The sequence below is a fragment of the Juglans regia genome, unplaced genomic scaffold, assembly GCF_001411555.2.
Source record: "Juglans regia cultivar Chandler unplaced genomic scaffold, Walnut 2.0 Scaffold_772, whole genome shotgun sequence".
Lineage (NCBI taxonomy): Eukaryota > Viridiplantae > Streptophyta > Magnoliopsida > Fagales > Juglandaceae > Juglans > Juglans regia.
In genome coordinates, this window is record NW_023362634.1 from 23,268 (window position 1) to 36,375 (window position 13,108).

The 13,108-nt window shown below is 38.6% G+C and overlaps 1 protein-coding gene across 1 annotated transcript in view; it reads left to right on the forward strand.

Moving 5' to 3' along the window:
* Window positions 1-1,946: 1,946 nt before the first annotated feature.
* Window positions 1,947-13,108, forward strand: part of LOC109020412 (putative receptor-like protein kinase At3g47110) — a 33,524-nt gene continuing 22,362 nt past the window's right edge. Inside the window, exon 1 of the mRNA XM_035687224.1 lies at window positions 1,947-2,239. Coding sequence (XP_035543117.1) covers window positions 1,947-2,239 — 293 coding nt within the window. The remainder of the gene's footprint in view (window positions 2,240-13,108) is intronic.

Genomic DNA, 13,108 nt, shown 5'->3' on the forward strand with positions numbered 1-13,108 from the left:
GCAAGTTTCAGATGGGCCAATTACAAGATCAAGGGCCAAGAAGATCAAGAAAGCAATGCAAGGATTGATGCAATCCACTTGGGATGAAGCTAGCATGTAACACCCTGTTCTCGAAGGTCTGGAGAGTTAGCTCTTAACCTCCCAACAAATCACATCATTAGAGCACAACAAGCTTACTGAATAAAAATCCTCAATACTCATATAAACCTTCTATGCTTAATCCATCATTCTTAACTCATCTCACCCATGCTCCATATTCTTGATCCTCAGTCAAAATATTCAAACCATCTGAAAAATATATGCAGATAAGGGGTGAGTTATTAACAACTCAGTATGCAGAGGACATGTACTAGTGTGTAAACATGAGCATTTACAGAGTTCAGAATCCAGAACAAAATATTTTCTTTCAGAATGCAGAATCAAAATATTTGTTTTCAAAATGCAGCATCAGAACATGTTGTCAAAAATATCAGAGCGAAAGTTCAAAAATATTTATAATCAAAATCCCTTTGGCATAGCATAAACTGAAACATCACATCTTATCTTATCATATCAGAACAAATACCATGTTTAACCCTCGTGGTAGGGTTGTGCAAACCCCGGTAGCTAACTGAGTAGAAACAGAATGTGAATCTTCCCCTTATTCATTCTCGGAACCCCGAGAGTGCACACAGGAAAGACCACGCAACCACTTTGTTTCCAAAGTGGGTGCACCAGGTACAGAAACGTTGGTACCAACCTGAACAGAGGCCACAGTTTTACACCCGTGGTAAGGTCAGAACGAAACAGAAATAGAAACAGAATGTTATACCAGAGGTTTTCAGAAATCCCATCATATCATCAAAGTACAGAAAATCTTCAGAAAAGAACAAAATCAGATCACAAAAACATCATTTATGCACAAAATTTCTTATTCGCTCTCTTTTTCAAAGTTCAGAAACAGAATGTCAAAAATAAGCTCATGTTTACACCAGTCATGACAGAAAATACTTTCTTCTTAAACAAATAACTGAGGTAGTTTGAATTTCTTTTCATAATCAAATATGTATATTTTCCAAAAATCAACCTTAGCTCATTTTATTTTAATTCAAAGTCTAGCATAAGAACCCCACTTACCTGGACTTCTTAGCTTTTAGGAATTTCCTCAAAATGCCGAACAATTATTAATTGTCACCTATAACATAATAACTTAATTCTCATAAATTTCCAATCAAACACAATTTTAATATTTAAGCCTAAGATGCTAAAATAACCTATTTTAATTCTTCAAAAACCTAACTTCACGTTACCCTAAAATATCGTCACATTTTCTAAAGTCATCAATGTCCCAATAATCAGTCTGAACAAAACACAAAATCTAACTTATTTACTAGTGAGACCAAATTATAAAATTTAATTCTAGCTAATATATTTATCGCAAAATATTTTAAAATTAAACAGCTAAAACTCTAATAAGCAAGATCATAATAATAAACACAACATTATTGTTTACCCTTTGAAAGAAAACCTTGCTTAATACCAATTTAATTTACTTAAAAGTTTTCTGTAATACATAAATAAATTAGGGAGTATTAATAAATAATAAAAGTTTAAAAGGACATTAATACAACATATAGTAAAGGGTACTAATGTAATTTCATTTAATAAAAATAGACTAATTAGTTTTGTTTTTTTTTTTAAATGTTCAAAATAAAATCTTGCACTTACCATGTACTTCTAAAATTATATTATCACTAATAATATATCTCAAATCTTTATTTGAAACAAAACCTACACAAAGTGAGTTTAATATATTAGACCAAACATGATCAATCTCTAATTAGTCTGATGATAAGGGCTATTTTAGGAATTAAACAAAACATATAAGGGCTCTTTTGGAAATACGGAGATTTATAACTACAAATTCATAACCGTATAAATTTGTATGGAGCCATATTCACCGAGCGATGGAGGGCACGAAGGCAGCAAGCTGGACAGTTGTTTACGGTGGTGGGGGTGGCGACAGAACACTGGTTAGAGAGAGAGACCAACTAATAAGCGAGAGAGAAACCTCATGTAGAAAAAGAGAGAGAGACGGAAAGAGACTGAGAGGAGAGTGGGAGTGTTCGGCGGAAGCCTACCAAGAGGAGAGCGATAAACCTGGATGGAGTGCAGCGCCCGGCAAAGCTCCCTGTGCGGCAGCGATGCCGAGGAGGAGGTTGGTGGCATATGGTGGGAGGTTGGTGGCATATGGTGGCAGGTTGGTTGCACATGATGGGGAAAGCTACTTCCTCTGTTTTGGAGGTCAAAAATAGAGTATGCCGTGGGTGTTCTTCCTTCAACGGCTGGGCGACGGTGGTTGGCTTTCCGTGGTTGTGAGGACGGGCTGGAGGGTGGTGCATTATTTGCAAAGAGGAGTTGCTGACTACGACTTCGTGTGGCAGTGCAGCGGCGTCACGAAAAATAAAATTGTGTTGCGTTACGGGTTGGACATTGGTTGGGGGTGCTACCTGGCTTGGGGTGTGTTTACGTGACCGAGGCGGAGGAGTTTTTTGCAGTGGCTATCTTTTGGTGTTTGTGGTTTGCGGTGGAGGTTTATGGTGGCCTGGTTTATGGGTGCAAAGTTGATGAGCACTGAGCCGAGAACGTGTAGGCAGTGAACGAAAGGGATTTATGTGTGGGTTGCTGCGGCTACATCTTTTTTAGGAGAGAAGTACATGTATATAAAGAGTTGAATGGAAAACCCTAGATGAAAACCAAGTGGACGGGGGATGTGCATGAGAGACGTGCATGCGGATGGGAAGAGAGTCGTGCGGGTGAGGAAAACTACTAGCTCATAAACCGATAGGTTTTCAAGGTTTAAACAAGCGGGTGTGGCCTTGTTCCACGACTGTTGGGCCAAAAGCTCAAAATAAAAACTCACCACTCGATCTACAACCTAAAAACCAAAAAAATAAAAACCTAAATATCAAGGTCTAAAAAAAAAAAAACCCATAGTCCAACCATAAAACTTCTGGGTCCGGGTATTACATAGCAAGAGCCCAACACTCAAGATGGGCTTGAAAGAATGAGAACCGGCTTTAATTCACTTGATTCAAGCTGTGGAAGACATGACTTAGAGATTGGGCCTATTGTTATTTGGAGGCTTCCAATTTGGTTAAATGATTTATTTTATTAGTTTATAATAAGTGGGCTTGAAGATGCTTGGCCCACATGTCTTATTTTTTATGTGATGGGAACCAAGATGGGCTAGTCTTAAACAAGGTGGAGACAATGCAAGGATTGATGCAATCCACTTGGGACGAGTTTAGCAAGAGCCCAACATTCAAGATGGGGCTCGAAGGATGAAGATCTAGTTTTGATTCATTTGATCAGCTATGAAAGAGGGCAATGACAAGACTTAAAGGCTTTGGGCTCTTGAAGGGTTTCAACTTATTTAATTCATTTAAAGAACTTATTTTATTAGTTTAGAATAATTGAGTTTATTATGGGAAGCACTTAAGGGGGCCTATGCAAGGGCATGTTGGGAAAGTTATTATTTTATTGAACTAGGGTTAGGGTTACTGTAGCCGAGTTACTGTAGCGCTGCACTGTAGCCACGACACTGTTCAACCAGAGGCACTTCTGGAAGATGGAGGTTTATTTTGGCTAGGGTTTCATTAGTTTTTGCTTTAAATACTCTATGTGGCCTCATTTTAATCAATTTATGAAGTTTATGAAATTTGATGAATTTATTCATTGTGAGTTGAGTTTTACTCCTCTTGTTCTTAATTGAATTTTTGAACTTATCAAAGGGAAATCACAACCTTTGTGGCATTCCTCCTTTTTAATCTGGGTTCTTGAGATAGGTTCTTCAATGGGTCTAGATTTTAATATAATCTAGGTTCTTGAAACAAGTTCTCATCGGGTCTAGATTCTCCATCCATGACTTGATTTTGGCTTTCTTGGAGTGTTTTCAAATTGTTTGTGGGTTCAAGGGATTTCCATTCCCGCGGGTTCATATCATTTGGTATCAGAGCCAGGTTTGTTGGGTAACAAGGATTTGCATGCTAATAATGATGACTTAGCTAGTGTGTATGGAACAAGTGAGAAAGTATCATTCGGTAAGTTCTATAAACTAGATTGGTACTTGTTTAGAGATAATAGATTTTGTGTGCCTACTAGTTTTATGCGTAAATTGCTTGTGTGTTATAAACATGGTGATTTGTTGAGTAACCTTGGTGTGACGCCCCCAGATTCCGCTTGGGATTGGACGGACATCTGAAGCGTCGGGACATGCAACACAAGGTTACCTGCCCCCGTGCATGACATATAAGATGCAATATTTCTAACATGCATCTAGCATTATGCAATATTCGCAGCGGATAATTTTTTTCTTTAGCAATACTTTGCACCAAACTAAAATATCTCAAATACTTAAAACATACTAAACAACTAAGATCACAATAATAGTCCATAAGGTTGTGATCAAAAGAGTGCTGGAGATTGAATTCCACAAATACAAGTAGTAATCTGAGGTAACTACTGTACTACCATCTACGTCGCACCGTCGCTTAGTCGACCGTTTCCAGTTGGTCGATTCCCGCTTCTCCTTCAGATCCTATAACAAAATCTACCATTCGGGGGGAATGGTAGTTGGGACTACCACAGTGAGATTTGATTACAAATCTCAGCAAGTTAACAGAAAATTTCCACACAGGTTAATGATGCATGCATGGCAGTAAGAGCATGAATGCATAATCAAATCATAAGTAATCATAGCATAACTTGACATACAACATAACATAACTGGCATAACTTAAACTGAAACTGAAGCTTAGCATGAACGTGACTTGAAACATAACATGGACTTGAAACATAGCATGAACGTGAACTTGAAATATAACATGGACTTGAAACATAACATGAACGTGAACATGCAAAATTTGAACATGAACTTGAGCATGACATAACATAAATGTGAAATTGGAACATAACGTAAACGTGAACATAACATAACATGAACTTGAAACATATTCTTGTCTCATAGGATCACCATGATTGCGTGAACGTAAACTTGAACATAACATAACGTGAACTTGAAACATGACTTGAACGTGAAATATATGAACTTGAAATCTTATTCAATAGACTTAATCATTAAAGTGACCATATGGGTGCTACACAGGTCCCCTTGAGCCATGTGTCCCTACCGATTACCGCATCACATCACAGGTGTCTATACTAGCTGTGAGTGCGTTAATACGTACTCCACAGTTGTTGTGGCCCCATGAATTATTTGTTTGTGCCATACTTGCTGTGGACACACGTAACATAATGTGTGGCACCATCGGCGTTAGTGCCTGGCGCGCTCCAGTGACCAGCAAATTAGGCCCCATTCGCAACCTGTTGACTGTACTTCATCAACCCAGGGAATTTCACACATATTTAGACACTCCAGCATAAAGAAAGGAGTTCCACTAGGATATTACCCCATCCTAGCGCTTAGGGTCATGATTGACATGAATGACTTAACTGGCATACATGACATTTCGTAACGTGACGTAACATGAACGTGACATAAAAGACAAAAGTCCTGACGTAGCATAACGTGACATGAACGTAAGATGACATACATGACATACTTCAAGACATAAATGTAACAGAGTTCATTTCATAACATGGCATACATGTAACATGCAACATTTTGTAACATGTCATATCATATAACAGACAACATTTCTTAACATGGTGTAACATGTGACAGTGAATATTATGTGACATGAAATACATGTAACAGATGGCATACTTAACTTAACATGACGTACTTGCAATGTATAAGAATATGTGACATAATATTTTATGTAACAGATGAATAATTCAGACAGAATAAATTCTGTGTAACAGATAAATATGTAATGACTTGGCATGGCACATATGATAACATGCATACATACAATTTAGTTCCCTTACTTATCACTCATACACATTAAACTGATAGTAAGTTAAAAGTTAACTTACCTCGATCGTCGCAATGCAATGCAAGGATTGATGCAATCCACTTGGGACGAGTTTAGCAAGAGCCCAACATTCAAGATGGGGCTTGAAGGAATAAGATCTAGTTTTGATTCATTTGATCAGCTATGGAAGAGGGCAACGACAAGACTTAAAAGCTTTGGGCTCTTGAAGGGCTTCAACTTATTTAATTCATTTAAAGAACTTATTTTATTAGTTTATAATAATTGAGTTTATTATGGGAAGCACTTAAGGGGGCCTATGCAAGGGCATGTTGGGAAAGTGATATGAACCAGCGGGAAAGGAATCCCTGGAACCCACAATCAATTTAAAAACTCCCCAAGAAAGTTAAAACCAAGTCAATGGACGGAGAACCTAGACCCGATGAGAACTCGTTTCAAGAACCTAGATTATATTAAAATCTAAACCCATTGAAGAACCCGTCTCAAGAACCCAGATTACAAAGGAGGAACGCCACAAAGGTTGAGATTTACCTTTGATAAGTTCAAAAGTTCAGTTAAGAACAAGAGGAGATAAACTCAACTCACAATGAATAAATTCATCAAATTTCATAAACTTCATAACTGATTAGAAAGAGGCTACATAGAGCATTTAAAGCAAAACCAAATGAAACCCTAGCCAAAATAAATCTCCATCTTCCAAAAGTGCCCCTGAATGAACAGTGCGTCGGCTACAGTGCCGTGCTATAGTAACTCGGCTATAGTAACTCTAACCCTAGTTCAATAAAATAATAACTTTCCCAACATGCACTTGCATAGGCCCCCTTAAGTGCTTCCCATAATAAACTCAATTATTCTAAACTAATAAAATAAGTTCTTTAAATGAATTAAATAAGTTGTAACGCTTCAAGAGCCCAAAGCCTTTAAGTCTTGTCGTTGGCCTCTTCCGTAGCTGATCAAATGAATTAAAACTGGATCTTCATCCTTCAAGCCCCATTTTGAATGTTGGACTCTTGCTAAACTTGTCCCAAGTGGATTGCATCAATCCTTGCATTGTCTCCTTGATTTTCCTGGTCCATCTGGAAGTTGCAAATGATCTTTAAGACTAGGCCCATCTTGGTTCCCATCATTCCCCCTCTCCTTAAAAGGATTCGACCTCGAATCTCCACCTGGGATCAAAGGGAAAATAGTTAGTAACATTGAAAATAGTAGAAACATGATACTTACCTGGAAGATCCATTAGATATGCATTTTCATTAATTTGTTCAAGAATTTGAAATAGTCCATCCAAGCTACTCCTATCGTCAACTGGTAAAGACTTTAAATCTGAAGGAGGAAATGGATTAAGTATACAAACAATTTCAATTGGTGTAAATTTAGTAGTAGCATGAACACTCCAATTATATGTAAACTCAATGAATCGCAAACAATACTCCCACAAATGTTCATGAAGCACACCTAAAGTCTTCCTCGAACCAAAATGACCACTCCAATATGCAAACTCAATGAATGGCAAATGATACTCCCATAAACGTTCATGCAATATGTCTGAAATCTTATTTTCACCAGAATGACCACTCCAATTATATGCAAACTCAATGAAATGCAAATGATACTCCTGCAAACGTTCATGCAACAGGTCAATGTATGGCAAATGATACTCCCACAAATGTTCATGCAATACATCAATGAATGACAAATGATACTTCCACAAACGTTCGGGCAACACGTCTTTGAATGGTAAATGATATTCCCACAAACATTCATGCAACATAACAAAAATCTTCCTTACACCAAAGTTACCCAACAAACCAGCATATCCATCACACACAAGCAACTTACGCAAAAAACTAGTAGGCACACAAAGTCTATTCTCTCTAAACAAGTACCTATCTAGTTTATAGAACTTACAAAAAGATGGTTTCTCACATGTTCCATAAACACTAGCAAAGTCATCATCATTAGCAAGCAATTCCTTATCATATTCAAGTTTCAACAATTTTGCATCCAAAATGAAGACAAGGACATACCTTCTTGCTAAAGCATCAACCACAAACTTTTTCATACCTTATGTGTATTTGAATACATGAGGAAAAGTCTCAATACAATCCTCCCTCTTAGCATGCATTCTAGTCAACAACTTACCTTGTCCCTTTAAGTGTGTCAATGGCTCATGTTTTTCCAAGAAAGGTCGGTTAGGAATTGTCGCACTTGGCACAAAATCAATGTAGTGCTCTATCTCCCTAATAGGTGGCAATTCAGTAAACACACCGCTAGGAATAACGATCTCATATCCCTACAATAAAGAAACAACAACACTAGGCAAAGAGTCGTTAAAGTCGTTAGTATAAAAGCTTGCCTTAGCATAAAAACTCACTTTTGTCTTTCTATTTCTCTCTGCAATCTCTCTTTCTTTTTCCTCTTGTGGCTCCACTCTTTTTTCTTGACTCTCAACGGCCTCTCTATTTTCTTTTTGACTCTCTCGTTCTTTTGATGTTTCAACGTCATTCTCTTTTTTCCTTTCACTCACTTTTTTTCTTTCACTCTCCTCTTTTTTTGAACTCTCGACCTCACAATTGTTTTTCAACTCATTCTCTCTTTTTCTTGAGGTTTCAGCCTCACCCTCATCTTTTCCCTTAGGTGGGTTGGTCTTCCCCTTTGTTACAGCTTGATTATTTTTGTCTCACTTTGGTTTCCAAGAAGTACTAGAAACCGAAGTATACCTTGATGTACCCTTTCTTTTTAGCCGCCTCTCCACCTTCATAGCCATGTGCACCATTTCCTCTACCTCCTCATAATGTTGTATCTTAACTACATTGGCTATCTCCCCATTCAACCCCCTCAAAAATCTTGTCATCGTGGCCTCCCAATCCTCCACTACATTAGCCCGAATCATAGCCACCTCCATCTCCTTATAGTAGTCCTCTACACTCCTAGACCCCCCGTATAAGATTTTGTAATTTTTGGTAGAGGTCTCTATAGTAGTGGCTAGGTACAAATCTCCGCCTCATGATAGCTTTCAACTCTCTCCATGTTTCTACAGGCCTCTCAAGATCCCTCCTCCTATTGGTCACTAATTGATCCCACCAAACAATCGCACAATCAGTGAACTCAATTATAGCCAACTTCACCTTCTTCTCCTCAGAGTAATTATGACAATCAAACACCAACTCTATTCTTTTCTCCCACTCTAAATAAATTTCAGGGTCAGTTCTACCTTGGAATGATGGTATTTTCATTTTGATGCTCCCAAGGTTCTTATCTACTCCATCTCGACCCCCTGAGTTTGCCCTAAGGCCTCTTCCACGCCTAACCCCTCTATGTCCACCCAATCCAACTTCAGATGTTAGGCCATCCTCTTCCTCACCAAACTCTCCATTCTCATACCCATTCTCAATTCTAGGATCACGTCGCCTCCCATTTCTCCCACCGTGCAAATTTCTAATCACTACTTCTTGATGATTCATATTATCCCTCACTTCACCCAACACCAAGTTCAACCGCTCAAACTGTTGTTGCATGGCTTGCAATACAAATGATGAATTATCTGCCATCCCCTTTGGTGAACAGTCACTCCTATGAGACATCTTAATGTTCTACACAAAAAGAATGTTAGTGAAAACCTCACACACTCCCTTATGTGTTTACACTCAAATAATGACACTCCACTCGTGTTTAACTCTGAATTGGCTTTTTCCCGATAATAGTCTCACACCCTCTTGCCTTTTACCTCAATAGTTTTCCCGCTCAAGTTCTTTAAGAACTAGTTGAACTAAATCAAGACAATACAACCTTGTATTATTCCAACCAGTAATATAGATCAAAGAAACAAGGAATGAATAAAATGACACTAGACTTAAGGAATTTATACAAGGGAAAGAGTAATTATAAAACGAGATACCAACTATAAAGATGTATTCAGCTCCTATGATGATAAAAACTCAATCAACAAATACTTTCTTTCTCTTTGTTGTAATTATGTAGCAACTTTGAATATGCTACATTCTCTTTTGTTCTTTTTTTTTTTTTTTTTTATCCAGGGTGCCTTTTTCTTTTCTTTTCTCAATCCTGATAGCAATATTCAATTGTGAAAATCAAGCAATTGAATTCAAACACACAAGCATGGACAATGAAGTAGAAGAGAATCAATGGAACGACACTCCAAGCAATTGACAAACTTGGAAATGCAGGAAACCCTAGAATTTTGAAACCCTAGGTGATGCAAATTTCAGCCAAACCCAAAACCCTAAGAATTCTGACAGCCTACTTTTTGTTTCTATTTTTTTTTTTGTCAACCCTAGAATAATGAAGCCCTAGAATTAAACTTATGGATGCTAGAATTAAAAGATAGAATCAGACCTGATTGGAAACCTTGCTCTGATACCAAATGATATGAACCTGCGGGAAAGGAATCCCTTGAACCCACAATTAATTTGAAAACTCCCCAAGAAAGCTAAAATCAAGTCAATGGATGGAGAACCTAGACCCGATGAGAACTCGTTTCAACAACCTAGATTATATTAAAATCTAAACCCGTTGAAGAACCCGTCTCAAGAACCCAGATTACAAAGGAGGAATGCCACAAAGGTTGTGATTTACCTTTGATAAGTTCAAAAGTTCAATTAAGAACAAGAGGAGATAAACTCAACTCATAATGAATAAATTCATCAAATTTCATAAACTTCATAACTGATTAGAATGAGGCTACATAGAGTATTTAAAGCAAAACCTAATGAAATGTAACATCCCGTATTTTAGTGTATTTTTATTGAAGGATTATTTTTATGTTATTCAAAAAATTATTCTTTTGTTTTAAAATTACTGGATTTTAATTGGGTTATTTTTAGGATTTTTAATTTGATGAAAATTATTTTTATGTGCTTTTTAATATTTATTTATTGTTATGCATTTAAATTGCTTTTAATATTTAAATTAATTACTGGGTGATTTAATTATTTTAATTTGACTTTACCATTACGTTTAAATTATTTTATTTAATTTGTGGTTTTAAAATCGTTTCCGTTGGATCATTTTCGTGACCCAAGTTATGAGGATTGTACCTCATTTCTTTTCCCCTATTTTTCTTTTCCTCCTTTTCTTTTCTTTCTTTTCTTTTTCTTCTCCCAGTATTTTCCTTTCCCGCGCGCCGCGAAGCCCAGCCCCCTCCCTCTCTCTTCCGTCTGTTTCTTTCTCTTCCACCCAGCGCCGCCGTGCGCCTCCCGTGACCAACACCGCCCCTTCCGTTCCCCTCCCCATCGGCCGGTGACCATTCCCCGTGAATCTCAGCTCCTACCTCGCCGCCGTTAGCCTCCACGCGCAACACCCTGCCGCGGCCTTCACTTCCTTCGCGCGCCGCCGTCGCTCAACCTCCGGCCACCATCTTCCTACCACTTCATCCCCGACCTCTTGGCAACCCTTTGGACCCAACCCCGGCTCCGATCCGTCACCGGTGAAGCCCCACCAAGTCCATTTCCGATTTGTACATTTTTGGCCTTAAACCACCATTTGCGCCGTCATCCACGGCAAACCACCACCACCATTGGCTTCACCGACCTCTCTAGGCCCTACCCTACCATTTTGGGGTCTTCGTTTGTCTCCGTTGAAAAGTGGGTATTTGTGACCCACGGCCACAGTGGATTTTACACTGTGGTGTTGCTCAGACGTCGCCTTTTTCAGCTTCGTGATCCTCCGGAAATTATCATATAGCGCTGTAAGTATTTCTCCAAAGTATTCTCATGAATTTTATGTATTTTTGCACTAACGCTTTTCACTGTATTTTTTGGCATGCCGGACTGAGTCCGAGGAGTACGGGGGTCGGATGGACTTGTGATTGGAGTTGTTGGTTTGATTGGATTGGATTGGTTATTGGTTATTGATGGATTTTGGATTGGTTGGTTCATGTGCATTTCATGCATATTCATGTTTGTAAAGGAAAACTGGGTTTTCGTGTATTGCATTCATGTTCATGTGTTTATGAAAACTGGGTTTTCATGCGAATGATTTGTTGGGTGCGTGTGTATCACGAACCCCAAGCCGAGATGGGGCATTATCTCGGTGGAGCTCCTCTGGTGACTCGGGAGCGGAATAAACTGAGTAACGTCCCCTGGATTGTCGCTGGGCGACAATGGGATCGGACGAGTGATTCGTGCCGACTCCGTGGTCCTTCTGCTGGCGGGGACTAGAGGATGTCTGGCCATGTACGCGCTGGGCGCGGAACTGGGCATCGCTCATTGTGTAGTGGATGTACCCACGAACGTGTTGGGCGCGTAAGTGGGCATCGCTACAAAGCCAGGGTGTGCGGATGACCCATAGGGGAGATCATGGTGCATACACTAAAAATGGACTATTTTCTGGGAAAATAGCGTGTGTTGGATTTTGTGTAATTCATTTTCTGGGAAAATGTTTTACGGATTATTTTGGGCCAAATGGGATTTTGGCGTGTGTTGATAAATTAATCATTTTCGGGGAAAATGATATTTTGAGGAAAATGCATATTTCTTCATATGCATGCATGTTGGTGGTATTAATGCATTTTATATTCCTGAGTATATTTTTGGGTTATACTTACCTGCGGTACCATTCTGTGGTAACGCAGATTTTGATGCAGATGAGGAGGAGGGTGAGCCTGAGGAGACGGCTCCGCCCGAGGAGTGATCTGGGATCACTAGCTTGTTATTTATTTTACCCTTCTGTATTTTCGGGACATGTGTTAACTTTATTTTGGATGACTGTATAACTGCTTTTAAATCTTTACTGATGTTTACTTGTATTTAAATTCTGGTACTTAGTTGACTAATCCGCTGCGTTGTTGTTGTACACCGTTGCATGTACACACACTTGGCACTTACGTTGGGATGTGTGACCGTGTTGTCATCATCCCGGTGTCTCGCATCCCGTGTTTTCTCTACATGGTGGTCGGGGGCGCCACAGGTGGTATCAGAGCAGTTCGGCTCTGGGTAAAACCACATGTCCCATAGGTGCAGTACCAGAAAGTTTTAAAAGTTGTGATTTGAAAATTATTTAATTTAAAGTTTGTGGTTTTTATTGGTTTTATTTAGTTATTGTATATTACTTGTTTGTTTATTTATTTTATTGATTTATTTTATGGTATGTTATTTTATTGTTTTAATCATTTTATTGTGAGCTACTTCATTGATTTTATGCATTTTGTCGTA